A 23,458-nucleotide genomic window follows, 5' to 3' on the forward strand; every position below is an offset into this window, starting at 1 on the left:
TTTTGCCCTTCTCTTTGGAAAATTTTAGGAACTTCTCCTTATCTGTGGTACTTTTTACTCATCTGGATGCTCAGCCTGGAAAATCATGCCTTTCATATCATTTCTTTGGCAACTAACTCTTTGTTTTCTTTATTTCTTTGTTCTAAAAATCCCATTATTTGGATAATAGTCATCTTTGTTTTATCTTTTTATTAACTATTTTCTCCTATTTTCTACTCTGCATTTTTGCTCTCAATTCTGGTATATTTCCTCAACTTTGAAATAGAATTTAAAAATTTAATTTTCCACAGACTCATTCTTATATTTTGACTGCCTCTTCAAATAGTATTCTGATTTTTCCATACATGCAAAATCTTCTTTTATCTTTCCTAGGATACTAATTATAGTGTTTTTTTTAAAGTGTTAATTTGCTTCCTACATTGTCTTGACTTCCTTTTTGCCTCTTTGTTCTGGGATCTGTTTGTAATGTGAGAAGCTTTTCTCAAATGTGTGGTAATTTGTGGCCGGTCTGCATATTTAATAGTGAGCCCTAAGAAGCTGATTGGAGCCTATGTGTCCAAGCAGCTTCCTTTTGTTGTCAGGTGGGACCCTGCTGTTCTGTTGGGGTCCCCTAATGACAGCATCTGGATGTCTTCCCTGGCATATGCCAGTTTCCCCCAGAGAGGAGTCTGCTGGTCTCCTGCTGGGGCAATAAATGCATGAGCCTCAGTTCAGGGAGTCAAAGCAGGGAAGAGAGCTGGGGGGTCTCAAGGCTCGGAATGAGGATGCTTGTTAAATTCCCTTCTCCATTTTCAGCACAGAGCCTCAGCATGACTGGTATCTTTGAACCTGGAATTGTTTTGGTTCTGTGTGTATGTGTGTGTGTGTGGTGGGGGTGCGGTTTGCAGAGGAAAGCCTCCTGATGCAGTGAGGGGCTCTAGTTAGCCCATAAACAAGCTTTTAAGTATTCACCTTGCTCTTCACCCTACTCCTCACCCCTGCATTCAGAGATACTTGCTGCCTTCAATTCCAGAGTACTTATAGGGTTCTATAGTGAAAAAACAGAGAAGGCAATGGCACCCCACTCCAGTACTCTTGCCTGGAGAGTCCCATGGATGGAGGAGCCTGGTAGGCTGCAGTACATGGGGTCGTGAAGAGTTGGACATAACTGAGCGACTTCACTTTCACTTTTCACTTTCATGCATTGGAGAAGGAAATGGCAACCCACTCCAGTGTTCTTGCCTGGAGAATCCCAGGGACGGGGGAGCCCTGTGGGCTGCCGTCTATGGGGTCACATAGAGTCGGACACGACTGAAGCGACTTAGTAGCAGCATAGTAAAAAAAATAAATCTCTTAATTCTTGCCTTCTTCTCTGCAGGCAGCTAGCTTTCATTTCTATGGGCTCTGCTAAATGACCATGCCTCCATCTGCTTTCCTTCCTCCAAAACGTTGGCTCGTGCTCTATCTATTCTCATCTGTTCATCCTCATGAGATTATAATATTCCCTCTACAAGGTCACTTTAGTAAGGTTTGGGAAGAGACGTTAATAAGAAAGTTTCTTGGTAGATTTCTTCGTTTAGTTTTTTGTTGGAGAGAGAAGAGACAATGAAGATGGGCTGAAGGAACTCACAGCGCTGCTTTTCTCTAATGAATCCTATTCAGCACTAGTGTCCTAGTGGCTCCGATGATCGGTTTTCAAGTGCACGTTAGTCCTTCTGTTGTCTTTCCTGCTGGCTACCCAGGCAGCTTCCATGCTTGTCTCCCTTGCAGGACCCTATAGGACAGGGTGCCCTTAGGTGCTCAGTGCTAGAATTAAGGTCTGGGGTCCACAGCAGAGCACTATAGGCTCTAAGCTCTCACCAGCCTAAGTTCACGTGGGGCCAGCCGTCTCTCCACAGAGGGTACTCAGAGCACCTTTCTAGATTTGCACAAGCATCCTTCTCCCCATCCCTGCTCTGAGACTGTTTTGTTGAGTTGAATGCCTAAGGATTGACTGCAACTGGGTTTATAAACCTTAGGCTAGTCCTTCATTTTCAAGACACTCAGTTTCTGCATCTGTAAAATGGAATATTGAATCCAAAACTTTCTCAGCTCCTTTTAACGTTGACATTCTAAGATAGAACTAACATTCTAAAATGTACTAAGATAGAAAAAGTGAAAAAAAAAAAAGAGTGAAAAAAGAAAAAAAAAAGCTCTGTCAAAAAAAGCTCTATAGATAAAAATCTATTATTTGTATCTATAATACAAATCCATAGCCAGATACGATTCAATTCATGAAATTTCTGCTGCATATTTATTTCATTTAATACAGCAGTGGGGAATGTGGCAGTTGCTTTCAAGGACCTCGCCAGTATGGTAGGGTGGGTAAGTCACATGTGAATAACTCATTTAAGGTAGAATATAAGGTAGAAGGTTTATTAGAATGGAGTAGAGAATATGCTGCTGAAGCTCAGATAAGAGAGAGAGATGTCACCTACTGGGAAGATGCAAGAAGGGTGCATGATGGAGGTCTTCTGTTTGGGACACTACCAAGGTGCGAGAGAACAGTTTCTGAAGCTACACCCGTATGAGTTATAAAAGGCTTTGACTAGCGATAGACTGAGATAGAGATTCAATACATCTGGAGAGTTGGCAGGAGAAGACAGATGCCCAGGGTAGCATCTGGAGTTAAAGAGGCCTGACATGGGGTGATGAGGTGTCCCAGTAGGTTGTCAGAGGGACTAATAGGTGTAAGTTATAGTTAGAGATCCAGGCAGGCAAGGAGCATCTGAAAATCTGTCAGCAGAGAACAAGGCACCAGCCATCAGACTGTCATTCAGGAGGAGGATTCTCTGGGAAGAATGTCTTCAAGAGTAGAGTAGGTTTTGCCAGGAGTAAAGCAGTTCTGTTCGTCGAGGAGCCAGTGAACCTGAGAGGACACCCAGCAGGACTCAGACACAAGGCTGTGAGACAGGCATGTGGTAGACCATGAAGGGGCTGCACAGACAGATTCTTGGGAGTAAAATCGGGTCGAGTTATAAGATGTAGGTGTGGTTGAGTGGGATCATGGCAATACTGAGTCCCAGATCATCAGGATTCTTCCTACTCTGGGGACAAGACATGAGCTTATCAGAGGCGGCAGAGGGAACAATATTTAAGAGCACCCGTCTATGAGGAATCAAGGGATTTCAAGGTTGTGAATCCTTTGAGATGCTCAGTGAAGGATGTTGATGGAAATCAAGCATAGGGAAGGCCTTCCAGAAATGAGAGCAGGAATAATGTACAGAGGTTGAGAAATGCAGAGCAGGTATAAGGAGCTGCAAATGGCCCAGTGTGACCGAAGCACAGACTGTGGGAGGAGAATCTATGGAAAATAAATAGATATGAGGAAAGGCTGGTGCAGCCTGGGGCTTCCACGGAGGCTGTGCTCAGGGGTCTCTAGTAGATTCTGCAGGCAGTGGGTCACAACAAAGTAAGCTAATTAAAGCACAGGGGGCTGGAGACATGGGAAGTTTGGGAAGCGTCAGATAGGGATGATAAAGGCTTGAAATAGGGTAATTTCAGGGAAATAGTAAGGAACAGACATATGAATATAGCCTCCAGGAAGGGACTTTGAATTTTTTCCATATGGTCCTAATAAAAACTCCAACTGGCTTTTTTCATGTAGAAATCATTGCAGCTAGTACAGGCTCAACTATGCATTTGTGCTGGTTCTCCTAGATGAGAGGAGTAATCTGTGACCTTGAAACAGAGGATTGCTCACAGTTTCTATGCGGCTTATCTGGAGAACAAGCCCATTCTCATGATGGACATTATTGTGTGACATTGGGCCAATAATTAAACTATCATAATTACTACTTATGAGAGCAGCTACTGTTTATTAAGTTCCTAGTATGTCTCACCAGATTACATATCTCATCTCAGATCCAGCACAATCAGTCTTATTGTTCCCATTTTATACATGAGAAAGTTGTTTAGTGCGTTAAGCCCTGTAAGCAAGTTCACACAACTTGTAAGTAGCAGAAATGGGTTTTAGCATAGTCCATTTGACTAACACCCTAAGAGCTTTCCGATGAAGATTCTACATTGCCTTAGCTTATTAAACATAGTCTTATTTATGTATATTTTGGTGGAAAGCCTATAAATATAGCTCTTTTCCTCTGTTTGAATTCCTTAACTGTAGCTAAAAATTCCTTTAAAACATCATATATATGCAGTCATATGAATGTGTGAATGCTAAGTCGCTTCAGTAGTGTCCAACTCTTTGCGATCCTATGGACCCCCCAGGCTCCTCTGTTCTTGGATTCTCCAGGCAAGAATACTGGAGTGGGTTGCCATGACCTCTTCCAGGGGATCTTCCTGACCCAGGGATCAACCTATGTCTCTTAAACCTGTCTCCTGCATTGGCAGGAGGGTTCTTTACCACTAGTGCCACCTGGGAAGCCCAGCCATATTTATATATAGTGCAAACTGGAAAAGTGCCTATAATTTTTCTTTTGTTTCCTGCAGTTTCATGGTCCTTTACTCACCTTGGTTGACCTTGTGGACCTATGTGTAGAGATTTCGAAAGGCTGCGTCTACTTGGAGCAGATGCACTTCATTCACAGGTATAGTGACTTTCTGGATACCGGGTTCTTATGAATATTGACACAATAATCACCTTAGTTTGGGTGAAACTTACAAGATAATTAACATTTTCATTCCTTCAAGATAGCAATACTTTCTACTAAAATCTGTCTTCTCTGCAGACCTACTAGTGTTGCTTGTCTGATCTCTGGAACTTCACTGTTATTATTATTATTAAATATAGCTTCTGCTCTAGGGATCTGGCAGCTCGGAATTGCCTTGTCTCCATGAAAGACTATACCAGTCCATCACGGATAGTGAAAATTGGGGACTTTGGACTCGCGAGGGACATCTATAAAAACGATTACTATAGGAAGAGAGGAGATGGTCTGCTCCCTGTTCGGTGGATGGCTCCAGAAAGTTTGATGGATGGAATCTTCACTACTCAGTCTGATGTATGGTGAGCTTACAGGGCACAGGGAAACGTGGGCAGCACCATCAAGTATCAGAGCCAGAAGGGACCTTAAAAGGTCATCTTGTTTCGTATGTGAGAAAACACAAGACCATAGAGGTTGAGTGATTTTCCTTTAGCTAAAGTGAAAGCTAGAGGGTAAGAAGGGGCTATTCCTGGGTCTCAGCGGTTTATACCAATTCTTTTTGATCCGTTAGCTTACTGGTGTGTGTTCAAGAGATCCATTTACTTCAGCTATCTTACTACTCTTCAAAAATGTAGAGGCTATGACTAATAGGAATTGGCACCTATGAATTAATGTCCAAGTTTGTGTCCAAATGCCTACTATTTGGGGATGTTTGGTCATTAATTTTTAAGCAGAATTTCAATCATAGATCTCAAAAAGATTAGGACATGAGGGAGGTTTGGACAGCTCTTTATTATTTGAATAGAACCCCTCATTTTTGCTTGTTGACTCCAAACTTTTGATTAGAGCTGCTCAAAATGTAAAGATGTATCCAGTAACTTAAAAACTGATTTTATTTATTTATTTATTTGGCTATGCTGGGTCTTTGTTAATGCTTGGGTTTTTCTCTAGATATGGTGAGTGGGGGCTACTGGAATGGGGGCTGCTACCTAACTGTGGTATGCGGGCTTCTCGTTGCCGTGGTTTCTCCTGTTGCGGAACACAGGCTCTAGGGCTCTCGGGCTCAGGAGTTGTGGCTCCTGGACTCAAGGGTGTCACAGACTCAGTAGTTGTGGCACACAGGCTTAGTTACCCTGAGGCATGTGGAATCTTTCTGGACCAGGAATTAAACCCATGCAAATCCTTGCATTGCATGGGTTTGCATTGCAAATTAAACCCTTGTATCGGCAGACAGACTTTTCATCAGGGAAGCCCTCTAATAACTTTTAAGCTAGACTGGACCTCTGCAAAATCAGGAATAAGATAAAGTTGGCCCTTGGTTTGCCAGTTTTTATTCATGCCTTCCCTCTCCACTTTTGCTAGCACTCAAACTCAAGGAGATGAAACGCTTTCTTGCTCACCCCTAGTGTGTTTACATAATGAAGCTATGAAAGCCATAGGTAATGGAGGTCTGCCGTGCAGGTTCAGCCAGGGAGGAGGAGCAGAGTGTGTGTGTGTGGGTGTGGGGGTGTGTGTGTGTGGGTGTGTGTGTGTGCCCCTACTAAGCCTTCCTATCACCTTTGAAGTGTTGGTAGTAGGCAGTTGCTTGTTCTACTTTTTCTTGAGGTTGACTTGCTTTTAAGTCCCCCATTTGCCTTTTATGGGGCCAATAATGCCAATCACAAAGTAGACTCTTGATAGCCCCAGGAATAATTATGTTGGAAAAACTACTGTAAACATGATGTTTGTAATAAGTATAATTAAAGCAAACTGTTTAATATCCTTAGGTCTTTTGGAATTCTGATTTGGGAAATTTTAACTCTTGGTCATCAACCTTACCCAGCTCATTCCAACCTTGATGTTTTAAACTATGTGCAAACAGGGGGGAGACTGGAGCCACCAAGAAATTGTCCTGATGATCTGTAAGTTAATTATGTTCCCATAAGCATCTCAAAAACAAAAACACATGTACATGCATTCTTATGCTTCATTGGTATGGTATTTTTAAATAAAAACTGGAGTTCATATATTTGTATATCCTATTTAAAATGTAAATTGTGACATTTAACTCATTAAATATATGATGATATCTTTTTATTTATATATATATACACACATAATACTTTACTTCAGAAGCAAAATCTAGAACAATATGTTTACTCTTGGTTAAGTGAATTCTAATAAGTAAACAAAAGTGCTTTGTGTGTTTGTGTGTGTATCACATACATACTCATTTTATTTTGGAACATCTGATTTGACTAACATCTTAACCTGCATATTTAAAGTTTCTCTTAAATAGGAGTATATTGTTTAAAAGCTGAATTGCTTTTGTTAATAAAGCTGATATTGGGATATACTACTACTAAAAATATATAACAACCTATATAGGTTGTTATCTATTTATGAACTTAACATAGAGTAAGTGTTAGAGATTCTATCAAATTGGTCCTGGCAGCTCCTGAATTCTAATAGATTTGTGATCCTTGGAACAGTTGGTGATTTTGATCTAATTATAAAGGGAAAATACACCAGGTTATTTTGCTGTGTACTAATCTACCCTCTTGTGAACAACCTTTTAGCAGAAATAGGAAGTCTTGATACTTTTTCTAAAAGGTGTCTTACCCATGATGTTTCTGAAAGAACATAGAATCAACAAGTATAAACTCCTCTGTTGTATGTACTACACCATGCTACAGATTGTGTGGAATACAGAAGTGTTTCAACCAGAGCCACGGCTCTTCAGCATCTCCAAATGTATTTTGAAAGGACAGACACACACATGGAGCAGTTGGATAAGAAGCCAACATGTAATAAAGTGCTAAACTGTGCGGTACAGACAAGTGCAAAAGGAATTAGCAGTATGCGGATACACACCATGGCTGCACGGCCTTGACCATGCTGTGTTATTTAGAGGATTATTCAGACTGGAGCCAAAAGATGATTAAGAACTGGGCACCTTGGTTGGATGTTCTGTGGGTGAATGTTTTTGTATTATTTAAATCTTCCAGCTTGAAGAAGATTGGAATCACTGTCTGTTTCTGATTTAGCTTTTATAGCCTCGGGGATATTTACAGAAGGATCAGTTATACACATATCTGAACGAGTTTGGTGGCAGTGCCTAAAAATATGATTCATGATCCTTTTGGGGCAGATGGAAAAACTTCTGTAAGTTAGGGGTAAGAAATTTATATAAAATTTTTAAAAAGTTAGTCTAGGGCTTGAGGGGAAAAAAAAAACAACCTAGCATTCCTAAGTATGAAATACATTTGTATCAAGTGGTTAGCAAACTAATCACTGTTTTGTACCTCTTATACATCTATTGAATACTCAGAAGATTTCCCCCAAATTTTAGTTGCACAAAATTTTCCTTGTGCTGTTAGAATTCTATTTGGCATATCTATTTGGCATATCCCCTCTAGGGAGTAATGTATCTCATCATAATTATGCATTTCTTTTTTTGATAGGCACTCTAGGAATCACTGAATTATACATTTTGATTAATGTGTTCATTTATTCTGTTTGGGGAGGAAGAAGGTAGATAATTAATTGTCCTATTGTAAGGAAGAAAAATGCAGTTATGTTGAACTTTGCCCTCTCCAAAGGTATCCAGAAATTTAACTAGAAGGAGGAGGAAGGAGTGCTAGAAAAGTTCTAGAAAAATATTCCTCATTACGAGTGAAAAAAGATAATGTTCTATATGATTTTATCTTGAGTAATTATTCATTTGGATATATTATTGCTCTAATTTTATGAAAGTATAGTTTCCTTGAAGCCAAAATTTCCATTGCTGCTTTTGAAGTTCATTTGAACATCAGTAATTAAAAAGCAAACAATGCTCTACACCCTCCAAAGGCCGCCTGCTTCAGATCCCCAGGAAGGGTTAACGATCCATGGCCGACTAGGGAGACAAGCCCTGCTAAGGAAATGGAGCTCTCAGTGATGCCATTCATCTGGCCACGGCCTTAAGTTGTCATGATAAAGATTAACTACTCTCCTTAGAGTACAGAGGAAACTGATTTTTATTTGAAGCCTTTCTCTGAGATCACAGGCCCAGCTTAGAGGGTTGAAAGTCTGCGCTGAGCCGGTCTGCACCTTCTATTCACTGCTTAAATACTCAGCACCTGGATGCACTCTGGGTCAGGTGAGCCCATAGATGGCTACGCTGTGCTTAGCTATTAATGGAATGTGAAAGTTCAGAGCATTCCCGCCCTTCTTTCCATAGTCTGGGACGTATGGTGCAAAGCCCAGTCCTCAGTGTTCTCTTCAGCTTTTAGTTTGCACAACAACCTTAACACTCTCAGGAATAAATGGGATCAAAGGGCAATCTACATCAAGTGAGAGCTCTTTGGGGTTCTCGGCCACAGGTATCACAGGGAAACTGAAATTACTGGAGAGTTTCTCCAATGCAGGAGGTCAAAATAGAGAACATGGAGCCTCACCATCTTATTTTTACCCTGTAAGAATATGTGTAAGTGTTAGTTGCTCTGTCATGTCTGATTCTTTGGGACCCCATGGACTGTAGCCTGCCAGGCTCCTCTGTCCATGGAATTCTCCAGGCAAGAGTACTGGACTGGGTGGCCTTTTCCTTCTCCAGGGGATCTTCCTGACCCAGGGATCGAATCTGGGTCTCTTGCATTGCAGGCAGATTCTTTACCATCTGAACCACCAGGGAAGCCCAAGAATATATATATCTGGATATTAATTGCATCTTTCCAGGAGTGCATATAGTGAGTAAGGGAGTTTTTCAAATCTGAATTTTATATGATTTGCTTAAATGCCTATTAATTAACCTGCCCTTAATTCTGAAAGATGCCATGGAGTTTTCATCTGTTAAATTTCAATTGCTTTATGAATCCAAGAACTTAACTCATAAAAACTAATAATGAACATGGTTAATGAGTTTTGTGCTATTTTGGAAGAAATTGAAGCAAAGAGGAGTAAAAGGGTTGGTATGGTGAATGGAAGAATTTGAACTGAAACACTTAGCTAAATGAGATATTTCAAGTATCAGAGTATCTGTTCAGAGGTAGAACCATCCCAGGTAAATTTTAACAAAATTGAAGGACCTGTCACTTTATTTAGACTAATATGATTGAATATTTGTAACTATAATTTGGTAAAAGTATTTAATGCATGATACTGAATTGCGACAAGTAAGGAAAGACCCCTTTTTGTAAGGAAAGACCCCTATACCAAAGAAATAGTTGTTAATTTACAAGATGCAAGAAATGCATTTTGGGGGTTTGATAATATTTAAAAGCCTAGTCATTTATTCCATTGCCATTTTAATATTGTTTAAGAGCACAAGTTGTATGTGTGCTCAGTTGTGTCTGACTCTTTGCGACCCCATGGACTGTAACCTGCCCTGCTCCTTGGTCTGTAGGATTTCCCAGGCAAGAATACTGGAGTGGGTTGCCATTTCCTTCTCCAGGGGATCTTCCCGACCCAGGGATCAAACCCACGTCTCTCGTGTCTCCTCCATTGGCAGGCAGGTTCTTTACCACTGCACCGCCTGGGAAGCCTGAACAAGTTGTGCTCTTTACTTTTAAATGACTATTGCTTTATAGAGGCGTGCCTCTTTTCTTAATCTAGGGCAGTCAGTACTCATTTGACCCTGGACAGTGGGAGAGAAAGGTGTTATATATTTATCAGGTCACTTGTTTTTGCCATTAGAGAGTTAAGAAGAATAATGTAAATTAAAGCCTCCATAGATGAAAAATTAGGAATATCTGCTTAGATAACTTACATAAATTAAACTTTTGCAGGAAAGTGGGAGTGGGTGAGGTGCAAAGTGGAGAAGGGGCAATTGTCTGGGTGCTTTCTCTCCTCTCCCCCTCCTCCCTTTTCCTCCTTCCTTCTCACTATATCATCTTCGTTAAGTGTCTTGAATACTTTGTAGAATGAAGTGTATTATAAATAAAGTAAAAACTTCATAATTGAAATATGACAAGTCTTGAGAGATTCAACGTATCCTTTGATAATATCTCAGAATTCCAACTTTGTTTTTAGAAGAGGTTAGGTTTCTTGTGGCAAGTTACACTTTACTTTCTCCTTTCACCTGTGTGCTGGTCGCTCGGTTGTGTCCAACCCTCTGTGGCCCCACAGACTGTAGCCCACCAGTCCATGGAATTTTCCAGGCAAGAATACTGGAGGTGGTTGTCATTTCCTACTCCATAGAACCTTCCTGACCGAGGAATCGAACCTGCATCTCTTGCGCCTCCTACATTGGCAGGTGGATTCTTTACTGGTAGCACCACCTTAGAAGTCCACCCTTAGGTTTATCATTAAGATTCTATTTTAAAATTGGTTTAAATTCCATGATTGGGGTATCAGTTACATGATATTATTTCAGAGTCAAATTGTCCTTCTTTGAGTTATTTGTTTCATTCCTGTTGCTAAATGCCAAAGATTATAAAGCAATATGTAAAGATTAGGTTCTTAGTGATGATTCTAATCTATAAAAATACAGCCATGCTCAGTACTCTATATCCAGAATGTAAATTGTAATATAAATGAAAAGTCATCAGATCAATACTGAAAAAGATCAATATTAGGTTTCTCTATAATACTCTGATATTAACACTGACATGAGGTGCTTGTCAAGAAATAAAAGAGATAGAACTGGAATTTTTGTGCCACATACAGATATTACTATTCAATCAATACCTATGATGGTTTCTGGGTCATTGTCACCTAGAGATTGAATGTATTTTCACTCCATTGTCATTGCTTTAGTCCAAACTACCATCGTCTCTCACCTGCTGCTGCTGCTGCTAAGTCACTTCAGCTGTGTCTGACTCCGTGCGACCCCATGGACGGCAGCCCACCAGGCTCCCTCATCCCTGGGATTCTCCAGGCAAGAACACTGGAGTGGGTTGCCATTTCCTTCTCCAATGCATGAAAGTGAAAAGTGAAAGTAAAGTCACTCAGTCATGTCCGACTCTTCGTGACCCCATGGACTGCAGCCTACCAGGCTCCTCCGTCCATGGGGTTTTCCACCTAGTCTTCTCGAATAACTTCCTTGCTTCCAACTTGCCCCTCTACAATCAATTCTCTATATATATCAGCTAGAGTCATCCTTTAAAAATGTAAAGATCATGTTCCCTTAAAAATCTTTGACAGCTTCCATTGTGTTGCATAAAATCTAGTGCCTAGGCTGATCTTTGACTTTTGTGATCTCGCCTTCCTCTCCGGCCTCATCTCTTATACTCTCCCCCTCAGTGACTGCTCTACAGCTATACTGGCTGTCCTTCACATTCTAAAATGTGCCAAGTTCTTTCCAAAGTTAGGAATTTACACATGCTTTTGCCTCTTCTAGTGTGTTCCCTGACTTTCATCCCCACCCAGTTCCCATGGCTAGCATCTTATTTTTCTACAGAGTTCATTGGCTTAAACGCCACCTCCACAGAAGTTCTTCTATAAGCAACTTACCGAAAATGTTCCATCTCTAATTAGCGTTCACATTTGTTTTCTCGCACAGAAGTCGGACATGACTGAAGCGACTTAGCAGCAACAGCAGCAGCAGTACCATTTTTAGAACTTATAAGTTTTAATTATATATTTATCTGTTGATATGGTAGTACTAAAATTTTTAAATACTTCCCAGTTTATGTTTCTTTATTAGCCTTTCTCTCTCTGCCCCCGGTCACCCTTCTAGCTCCAGAGAGTGAAAGAGGAGAGCAGGCACTTGACCTTTTTAGTGAGTCAGCAGACTTGGAAACGATGCTTAGAGCAGAGAGAGGCTTATGTAGAATCCTTTAGCTCCTTGTTAGTTTGCTAAATGGCAACTTTGAGCTACTAAACCTATAATTCTATATAATCTAACAAACAAGAAGAAGAGAAACTCCACTCCTTCTAAGCCCTGGACAAGGGTAGGAAGAAGAAACCTTGACAAGATAAGAGGGTGAAGATGTTGGATATTTAGGTCCTGAAACCTCTGTAGGCTTCAGTTAGATGAGGTGACACCAAACACGGGGAGCAACTGCCTACTCCTCCCAGTCTGGCAGGATGGCAAGGAGATCCCTGACGGACCCCCTGCGTTGACAGGGACACTCAGCATCCTGAATAGGATGGACTCCATGTCCAGAAAGAGAACATGTAGCTTTTGCTCCCAAGCCTCCTTTGTTTCCCTGTGTAAAGTGAACATTTTGTTGAAAGCTAGAACTTTGGCTAGGGAGCATCCTGTAGGCATGCAGCAGAAACAGGAAAGGGTTCCCTGAGCCTTGTCAGCAGATGTAGGATGTGATGCAGTCTCAGAGAGGCCTGCAGCTAGAGAGAGAAACGGGAGGACCAGTTCCGTGAGAAGGACCAAAAGAGCAGGTAAAGAGATCATGGATTGCAGATAGCAGTCGATGCCTGCAGGAAGGACCAGACCAGTCGCTCCTTATGGAATTCCTCATCATTCCACTCTGAGACTAGAGAAGGCCTGGAGGGCACAGTGGGGCCCAAAGCATCCTTCACAGGGCCAGTACAGCTCATGCAAATCCTGACACCACCTTGAAGAGGAAGACAGAGGGAGTAGGAATGGCCTGAAGATAAGAGACAGCAAGTTATTAGCCATAAAAGACCAAGGATTACCCAAAAAGGGTGGTTTTCAGAACAGACTAGTTCATAACTGGCATTGTTCTAAATGAAGTTAATTTTCTTCTGCTGGGTGAGGCTTTGCGAATCAGTTACAAAGCTATCAAAAGAGCTACGTTTTCCCCCTGTTCCTGTGAGTTGTAGTGGGTAAATTTTGTCACCCTCTTATATGTGTATATATCATATGAGGACAAGAGCCACACTGCCACATCACTTGCTCTTGATATCCTGCTCGTATATAATGTGTCCAACAGATCTTTGATGAATGAATGAATGAACATTCATTGAGAGTTCTGCACAGACATGTCTTAGACAATCATTAAGGAAAAGATAATATTAAACAACCAGCTATTTATGGCCAGGGGAACTGAGCATCTTATTTAACCTGGCACTGAAGAACTGGATCTGATTTCTGCTTCTGGTTCTGCCACTAAATATCTGTGTGGCTTGGAGTACATCTTAGATTTTGTTTCAGATATCAATGTATAAATGTAAAATTTAATCTCAGCTTCTTCAATAATTTAGCTGTTGGTTTTCTTATTGGTTCGGTAAACATTTTCTAACCATATATTTATCTATCTATTTATTTGATTAATAACTGTTAAATGTTGGCCTTTCAGAAGGAAGATGTTTTCTAATGAAGGTAGTTATATTGTCTGCAACTGTTATCTTCCTGACCCGTGGCTCAGCGGTTAAAGAATCCACCTGCAGTACAGGAGACATGGGTTTGACTCCTGAGTCAGGAAGATCCCCTGGAGAAGGAAATGTATTCTTGCCTGGGAAATCCTACGGACAGAGGCGCCTGGTGGGCCACAGTCTGTGGGGTTGCAAAAGAGTCAGACTCGACTGAGCAACTAAACAACAACAACAAATTAAATAAATAAGAAACAAAAGCTTTTGTTCTGGTTCAGTTATATTAATTGTGGAAAACTGGCAATAACTCAAATTCTTTTCCGTCTGAAATGACCTTACGCAGGTTATTGGTAATGGCTACCTAATGATATCCAGTCACCATTTACTTTCATGTCTTTACTCATATATCCAGGTGGAATTTAATGACCCAGTGCTGGGCTCAAGAACCTGACCAAAGACCTACCTTCCATAAAATTCAAGAACAGCTTCAGTTATTCAGAAATTTTTCCTTAAATAGTATTTCTCAATGCAGAGGAGAAGCAAACCCCAGTGGAGTCATAAATGAAGGCTTTGAAGGTAAGTTTGATTCTTCTTCAGAATTTCTGAGTTTTCTCTCCAGTGTTAACTGAACAAGGTCAAAATGGGATGTACCTGGAAGATATCTTACAGTGCACAGGAGGAATAATACACTGGCACCATCCTCATAATTAAGTATTTATTATCCTCCTCTTTGAAAGTAATTTTGGTTTGTTCATTACATTAAAAAAAAAAAGAATAATGATATGGCCCCTGGATTTATAACCTAAGATAGTAAGAAAGAGAATTAACATGTTAGACTATATTTCCATGGGGCCTGTTCTCTTCATTCTCCACTTCTTATGCCAGTTTCGACCTCAGTGGCAGAGCTGAGTTAATTACAGTTGATGGTGCATTATCATCATTGGTCTATGCAGGGTTTCTCTTTCATTTGTTTGTTTAGCCTCTTATTTCCATATTCCTCTTCTGTTCTAGCTCCTCTCTCTACCTGCCAGGTAGCCATTTAATGTGTCTCTGTTAATTTGTATGTTTTCTACAAAATGTGTATTGTATGGATGGATACTTTAGTGTTATACAGTGCTTCTTTTCTTCCGTTTTACATTAATACTGTGTTTTTAAAAGCCATCCATGTGTATATATCTAATCTAGTACTTCAAACTGCCTAGTTAGTTTGCTGTGATTATTGTAGTGGGTCATACCCTGATAAAGGCTAGTGTAATTCCACTTCAGTATTTTGGTATTAAAACACAATAGTCACTTAATTCATTTCCAAAGACAGATTTATGATACATTTGCCTAATTGGCTGCAGAAAAATAAATTTTAAAATGATCCTTTCCAGCTGTTCTTAAACTCCATCCCATAATTAAAAGTTCACAGGACTTTTTTCTTTTTTTTCAAATGCAAACATTCTTGCTGAGAAATAAACCTGGCAAGATGGACCATGACTCAGAATCCCTCAGAAATTAAGCCTCTTGGCTCAGCACTGATTGATTATTCAATGGCTGATTGTTGCCCTGGAGGCATCTCTCTACAGTGAGACCTTCACCTTGAGTGATACACTTGACTAATAATAGCAGGGAAAAATAAGAAGCCCAGGATGATTATCTGCTTGTCTTGTTTGCAGTGTTTCTAACTACACATTTTGAGTAAATTTCGATCCATGACATGAATGCAGATTAGACTCTGATCGTGACACATCTTTAACATGAACAGCTAAGTGACAATTTGGAAAGAGATGTGCTTTGAGCATACATCCCGATCCTCCTCAGAATAAGCCAATTTCACATTGGTGCTACCTGCTATCTCATCATGAGGCTGAGCTGATGATTCTCAGAGTGTCAGTGGTAGAAGACAGAAGACTGACTGACTTTTCTTGATGGGCACTGAGAGAAGTCAGAATGGGAAGAGGAAGGTTGTCATGGAAATCGAAAAGAGAGAGACTCACAGTCAGAAATGGTCAAATGCTGCAGAGAAAAAGAGTTCTGTGGGGATATGAGGAATTTACAGTTGACTTGTGTTATATTTCAAAATTCAACTCTGCTCACAGAAGCCTTTCCTTCTAATATGTACGGACATTTGTTAAACAAAAAAAATAGCAAAGGCTGCCATAATGGGTGTTAGAAGACCTGAGAGCTTAGCTTTACCTTAGGGTCTACCAGATGTCTCCATGAACCCTTACAGAAATCTTTTTACCATGTAGCATTACCTAGTTTCATCTATGAAGCTGAGGTAAGTACCAAACTGCTCACGGTATGTATAAAGGACAACCCCCTTTTAATGAATGGCTTTTAATTTCAATATTATGTAACTTTATTTCTAGCACTTTTGAATATACCACTTGTGCTATTTAACTCATTAAATCCTTACAATAGCCCTATGAAGTAGGCATTATAACATTACCATTTTACAGATGAAAAGACTGAGGTTAGTAACTTGCCCATGGTCATCCTGCTGGATGGGGCTGGAGCAGGATTCTATTCTAGAGCCTTTGCTCTCAGCCTTCACAGAGTGGTAGCAAAGGCAAGGAAACTTTGTTATCTTTAGCGTTCTGCATAGCTAGGGGTGGTGAAAGAATTTGCTACTTTTGGCCTGCTAGAAAAGATATAATAATCTTTCCTGGTTATATCTAATTTATTGAGGAGCCAAGTTGTTGACAGACTGAATTAAAATTCTAAAGGATATTTTTAAAAAATAGAGAAGCAGACATAACTAGGCAGAATAAGGATACTGGAAGAGGTTAACAGGGAATATAATAAAGCTCTAATAATTTTTTAGAAACAAGTCTGTGCCGTGACATATATATGATTTTGGTAACAAGAGAAATTCACATTCTGAAATCTACAACAAATGTAAATTGTGACCATAAGGAATGGAAAGATATATGGGGATCACCAACATTTTTGATAATTGGCATGTGACTGAAAAAAAGTGACAGAGAAGCGAGAAGAAATAGAATGAAAAACAGAGTTTGAATATTTGCAAAGGATAGAAATCATAGAACAGTCACTTTAAGGCAAGCTTAAACTTAATTAACTTTTAAGTAAAAGAATGTGTTTAATAATAGTTTGCTGTTTTGCAGACTGGTAGATGTATTTAACAAAACAGTAAGAAGTCTTCTTTGTTATTGTCAGAGATATATAAGAAGACAAGTAAAGCCACTGGGAGGACTTTTTTGAAAAAAAAGAAAAAAAGGAGAGGGGCGTTAGGATTAAGGGAGCAATAATACCATGCCTATGCTATGGTCCTACTGACCTAATGGGGTGGAGAGGGGATAGAGAGAAGATTAGTAACATATCTGGGCATCTAGTAAAAATATCCCAGTGACTTCATCCAAACATTTGTGTAAACATCACCTCATCAGTCCCAGAGAGTTCTACAGGAAACAAATCTAAATGCTTCTCTGCTGTTCTAAACATAGCCAGTCAGCCGGCATATGTCTCGTCTGTAAATACCCTGTCTTACTTGGAAGTCTTTATTTTAATATTTCCCTCTTAAACCAAGAGTTGCCAAGTGCATGCCGTCTTTGCTCAGGATCTCTGCTGTAAGGACCTGCAAGTTTTCTATTCAGTAGTTTTTAAATCAAAATAAACAACCTGCCCCATCTCTCATAAATTCCTTATGCAATAAGAAGATGTACTCATTGCTGAAAGCTTGCCAGGGTCAAGTTACTAAATATTGTCCTAAGTACTATGAAGCGATGAAATAGTGAGCTAATGATTTTTCTTTGACATATTGCACCAGAATTTGTAAAAATAGAATTTATTTGCCTTATGGAAAAGAATTTTTTTCCAATGTAGGCAAAAAAATTAAATCATGTTTCCCAATATGCTATTTAATGAGCCAAAGTTATGGCAGTGAAGCGGCTGATAATGTGAGTACCTAGACCTATGTTATAAGCATATGTTTTTGTTGAAATTTTAAACTCCTTTAGCCTAATTTCTTTAAGCCCTTCAGGAATATCATCCTAATTTCCTCAATAATCTGGGCCACTGGGCAATTTAATCCTATTTCTTCCTATCATTTTTTGATATTTTTATTGCTATTTTCATGCATAGCAAGTTATTCTTGAGTACATATTGACAATAATCATAACAGTTGGATTCTTCCATTGATATTCAGCTCATAGGCACTAACCAAACTCAACATCTGATAAGCTTATTTTTATGGGGGAGATATTTTAGAAAAACTGACTATTCACATGGTTTGAAATATACTAGAATGGTGTTGGAATAATGAAGAGGAACATGGAATGATACCAAAGAGCCTGCAGCCTGGCCTCTGTGTTATTCAGCAGTGGGTGAGGGCCTGAAAAACTAAATAAACACCTACTAAGACAGAGCAAGAACAGTGATTCATATGTTTTGATAATAACATAAGCTTTGTAGTTCAGATTTGGAACTTGGTAATAGGTGTGTGCATGCGTGCTAAGTCACTCAGTCATGTCTGACTCTTTGGGACCCAATGGACTGTTAGCCTGCCAGGCTCCTCTGTCCATGGGGATTCTCCAGGCAAAAATACTGGAGTGGGTTGCCATGCCCTCCTCCAGGGGATCTTCCTGACTCAGGGATCGAAACCGTATCTCCTGTGTCTCCTGCATCGCAGGCAGATTCTTTACCCCTAAACCACTGGGGAAGCCCTGGTTAATAGGTAGATCCATTAAATATAAATAGGTGCAATGGTGCTTCCCTTCATCCTTTGAAATTGTTTAAATTTTTCCGATATTTCAATTTAAATGCATTCCAAATAAATCCAGCCTGGGGTATGCACAGAAGCTTGGCAGCCAGACTGGTCTCACCCACACATTTGGACACTCTTGTGCTGGAAGTATCATTAGGAGAAAGGGAGGGACCTTCATCTATTGACTGAAATGTTTCTGATTTGTAAAATGTGATGCTGAGTGAAAGGACAGTTGTATTTCTGACTGTAAACTTTTCATCCAGGCAGTAACACTCAGTAACACTCAGAAAACATGGATAAAAAACAAATAATTCCTTCAATATACATTTGTATGTTTATCTGGTAGAGTCCCTAGAATTTTGTGGAATGTTTCAGAATCTCTGCTATTAGGTTTCAATAGAATTCTTATACGTTTCTACGTAAGAAGGCCAGCCTTTAAGTAGAGAAAGACAAAATAATATGAGCACAGTTGTGAAGAAGGTCAGATTTCCCTCTATCTGTTTCTCTGCAGGCACCCCCACCTCACACATGTATGTCTGGAGTCAGTCCCTCTCAAGAGCTCCTGTAGGGCACACTGCCCACTACCTCCTCTGCACGTAGCATGGCAGCTCCTCTCTCTGCTTGGGGAGGTGAACGTGAGGACCGACTAGAGCCAGACAATTTGGGTTCAAATTCTAGTTGTGTGACCTTGGGAAAAGTATTAAGCTCCTCTGTCCTCAATTTCCTCATGTGTTGAAAGCGGATAGTGCCAGTACTTACTTAATAGGGGAAGAATGAGTTAATATATGCATATAGCTTAGAACAGTGCCTGGTATGTAATTAGCACTCTATACGTATTAATAACAATTATTATGATTATATTTCATATCAGTGTTTATTGCCACCTGACATAGATTTAGTTGTCCACTAGTGTATTGTCTGTACCCCCCCATTAGAGTGTAAACCCCAAATAGCAACAAATGTGTTTCGTGCACAGCTATCTCATCAATACCTAGGACACGGCCGGGTATGCAGGATGCAGGCAATAAATATTAGCTTAATAAATGACTGAATTCCTTGACTTAAAAAAGTACATCTTTAAAGGTAGATATTTTAGCCAATGTGGCAAGATGAAAGGATAAGCACTTTATGCAAAAGGGCCATCCTAGGGCCACTTAATTCCTGTCACAAAGACCAGATCTGTGTCACCTGTTATGCAGTTACCTCTATATGCTCTTACTGCTTCGCGTATTCCTTTCTTACATAAGCACACGTAACCTTCCATCGCATTTTATTACTTCTGCTCTCCTACTAGCCTGTAGTAGTTATCAAGGACAGGGAACATGTCTTTTATCTTTGTGTTCCCTCAGTGGTCATCATAAATGTTTACTGAACCAATGAGCAAGGCTGGTGTTTTTCTAATTTTCATAGAACCTGAATATTACAAATACAGGAAACCAAATACATGCTAGAATAATGTTTGTATTTTTTTTCACAGATGAAGATGGTCATCCAATTTGTTTGAATTCAGATGATGTTACGTCGGTTGCTTTAATGGAAACCAAGAACCAAGAAGGGTTAAACTACATGGTACTTGCTACAGAATGCAGACAAGGTGAAGCCAATTCTGAGGGTCCTCTAGGCTCTAAGGAATCTGAATCTTGTGGTCTGAGGAAAGAAGAGAAGGAACCACATGCAGACATAGCTATCTGCCAAGAAAAACAAGTGGCTTACTGCCTTCCTGGCAAGGCTGAAGGCCTGAACTATGCCTGCCTCACTCACAGTGGATATGGAGATGGGTTTGATTAATAGCTCTGTTTGGGACATGCAGGGTTGAGATAAACACTCCTCCCATTAAGTGGTCATGGAAAGAAAACCTAGTAGAGTGATAGATGTTGTGGTGTGGTGGTCTGTGACTCCAAATTAACACCGGAAGTTGTATTCTAATTTTGGTTCTAAGAGCCATTTGGTTTAGGTTGAGACAATCTCCATACCAACAGTCTAACCTTGAGCAGAATTCTGTGGTGAACCTCTGAGCATTTGAAAAGCTTAGAAAGACTAATGAGTCTGGAAATGAAACTGTGATCCTTTGCCCCGAGGTCTCTTAGGCCACTTCCCACCCTTCAGTCTGGGCCCTAAGAGAAACATCTTAGAAAGAAAACACGTACGTTCAAAGACCTGAAGGAGGAGAACAAGTGTGCTCAGGGGGCCAAGTGAACTACAGATTATCCCAAGCAGGACAAAGGAAATGACTAAATAACTCTACACATACAGAAGGAACCAGCACCCGAGACACGAGTCATTAAGAAAGCTATTAATACAATAAAATATTGTCCTTAATGACTACTCTACAATATTTTGTTTTTTGGAGTCTTGGAACAGCAGTTTCAATCATATTGCAAAGAGGACCATGAAGATCTCTGTGTCCTAAAGTTTAGCATTCCATGATCTTTGGATCATATACAAATGACTCTGTGATTTTTGTGCTATTAATATTATGGAAATTAGCTAATATAGAGATTTTTAATTTGCCATATCTATTTTCTACATTAAACGCTTAAGATTACATTTACTATGAAATTGTCCTTAAAATTAAATATAAATGACAATATAATGTTAATTCAAACTATATGATTTTCAGCAACCATACAAAATAATAAGCACCTAAATGAGAACTATTAAAAAATTGATTCAGGGAAACACTGATTTAAAGCCAGTCATTCTTTGCAGTTACCCATTTAAATCTGGAAGCCTCAAGCGTTCTAACAACAGATCTAATGAAAGTAGTCGATGTGTTATTTAGTTGCAGCATACAGAGTGTTCACAAGACACAAAGAACACTTTGATTATACTAATAACATTTGCTAAAAACTATTGTGGAAGCAGAACATGGATCCGTTCCTGCTTTGGATCATTTAGTTCATTTTTAAATGTGTCCACTGCCTGGGAACTTGCAGAGATGACAGGCTGTATGGTGAGGTACACAGGGAAGTCGGTGTGTTTGTTCTGTGGTGAACAGCCCCCAAGTAAAGGTCCAGGATTTATGGCCACTCTATCATATCTAGTATCCACTGAACAAGGCAGAATATTTTCCCTCTGATCTTTAGACTTTTTAATGGGCATTGATCATTCTTTTTGTTGGCCTACCATATGACGCCCCTTCCCCTGTTGGGGAGTTCCTCTACCTTCATCTTCAGATGGGGAGCCGTGTTCTATTTGCTTCCCTAAGATCTCATACAATACGAAGGCAGGCAGTGACCCTAGCCCCCACCTCTCAGACACACCCACCACAGGCTTCTAATTGAGAGAGAAGGAAGCAAAGAAACAGGGACCCCGGTGAGTCACGCCTGGTCATGGTGGCAAGTGGAGTTAGTCTGGCTCCCAGAACGCAGCGTCCAGGGCTTAGGGGAGCCGGGAGAGCAAGCCTGGAGCCTGGTGCCTCTGGCAACCAGGGCAGGCAGACTGGGGACTTGGTTCTGCTGTCTGCTTCTAGCAAGGGTTCCCTGCTCCATAGCCTCTGAGTTCGGTTCTTAAGCCCTCCCAAGGATTCTGTGACTTATCTCCATATCCTTTTAATAAATGTTTTTCTTTTAAGTCAGAGTCAGCTTCTGCTTTTTGCATCTATGACTTTTTCTCTGCCAAAGCAATACAGAAACTTTATTTTGGAATGCACAAAGAAATGTATTGGAGAATTGGATTTTCAGTACAATACACTTGCATTACAATCTGTATAATAGAGAAATTTACAGAATATCTGAGGAGAACAGCCCATAAAGTATCATGCTTTAGCTAGGATATAAGTGCAAATTATTAGACTTTTAAAAATAATTTATAATAAATGATATTGGTAGAAATATTTACTACAACATAAAATAGACAGTGGCTGAAATCGCATAGGAAAATTTATTATAAATCAAAGTAATTGATAAAAATACAAATGGCTGATAATATTGAAAACTGTAAGTTTATTCTGGAAAAATTAGATTTTGTAATCAAGAGGGAAAAATTGGCTATGGCTAAAATCGGCACTAGTTAAAATGTGTTATTCACTTAAAAAAAAAAAAAAATACTGGGCTTCCCTGGTGGCTCAGACGATAAAGTGTCTGCCTGCAATGCGGGAGACCCAGGTTCAATTCCTGAGTTGGGAAAATGCCCTGGAGAAGGAAATGGCAATCCACTCTAGCACTCTTGCCTGGAAAATCCCATGGACGGAGGAGGCTGATAGGCTATAGTGCATGGGGTCGCAAAGAGTCGGACATGACTGAGCGACCACTTTCACTAAAAATTAACAGAAGAATAAAATCTCATTGACAAGTTTTTTTATCTGCAAAAATGACCTGGGAATATTAGACTTGAGAGAAATTATGGCTCCCAAACGCAGAAGTTATCATTGGTATAAACAAAACAATACAAAGCCAATCAATAACTCTAACCTTAATTTTAAATTGTTCAAGGAAAAGAAACAGTCTGTAAGAAAAATATTTAGGTTGAAAATGAAAGACATTTTTTTAATGTTGCCAGTTGAACAAAGATTTACCTGGAGAAAATTAATATGTCGCTATAATTCTGCTGCAAATGCTTTATTCAAAATGTCCTGGAGAAAAGAACCTGTCCTTGATCTCAGATATTCTGTGTTGCTTATGCATCCTTGTTTTCCCTGGCCTATTGGAATGGTCTCATCTATTCTTCTCTACTTATCTAAATTCCAGACATCCTTTAGGGTCAGCTCATATTCCAACTTGTTGGAAAGGCTTGTCTCTAACTCCCTCCCCTCCTTCTTATCAGAATTACTGCTGCTCTTGTCTTTATGCCTTGTTAACTGGCAATTATGGTATTGTGGTGTGGTATTTCTACCTTATTTCTATGTGTTTTATTAACTTGAATAAATTGCAAACTTTCCAAACTCAGGTGGTGTCTTTTGACCCTTTGTATCTTTAATATAAAGTAACTA

The 23,458-nt window shown here is 39.8% G+C and overlaps 1 protein-coding gene and 1 long non-coding RNA gene across 2 annotated transcripts in view; one reads left to right on the forward strand and one right to left on the reverse strand.

Annotated features, from left to right (window-relative positions):
* Positions 1–22,608, forward strand: part of ROS1 (ROS proto-oncogene 1, receptor tyrosine kinase) — a 119,315-nt gene extending 96,707 nt beyond the window's left edge. The window contains exons 40-44 of the mRNA XM_010861810.1: positions 4,468–4,565; positions 4,781–4,984; positions 6,389–6,523; positions 14,227–14,390; positions 20,006–22,608. Of these exons, the coding sequence (XP_010860112.1) occupies positions 4,468–4,565; positions 4,781–4,984; positions 6,389–6,523; positions 14,227–14,390; positions 20,006–20,316 (912 nt within the window). The 3' untranslated portion in view covers positions 20,317–22,608. The remainder of the gene's footprint in view (positions 1–4,467; positions 4,566–4,780; positions 4,985–6,388; positions 6,524–14,226; positions 14,391–20,005) is intronic.
* LOC105004257 overlaps positions 1–23,458 on the reverse strand; it is a 124,496-nt gene that overhangs the window by 83,175 nt on the left and 17,863 nt on the right. The gene's annotated exons all lie outside the window — the stretch shown is intronic.

Source organism: Bison bison, unplaced genomic scaffold (genome assembly GCF_000754665.1).
Source record: "Bison bison bison isolate TAMUID 2011002044 unplaced genomic scaffold, Bison_UMD1.0 scf7180017864473, whole genome shotgun sequence".
In the NCBI taxonomy this organism is placed as follows: domain Eukaryota; kingdom Metazoa; phylum Chordata; class Mammalia; order Artiodactyla; family Bovidae; genus Bison; species Bison bison.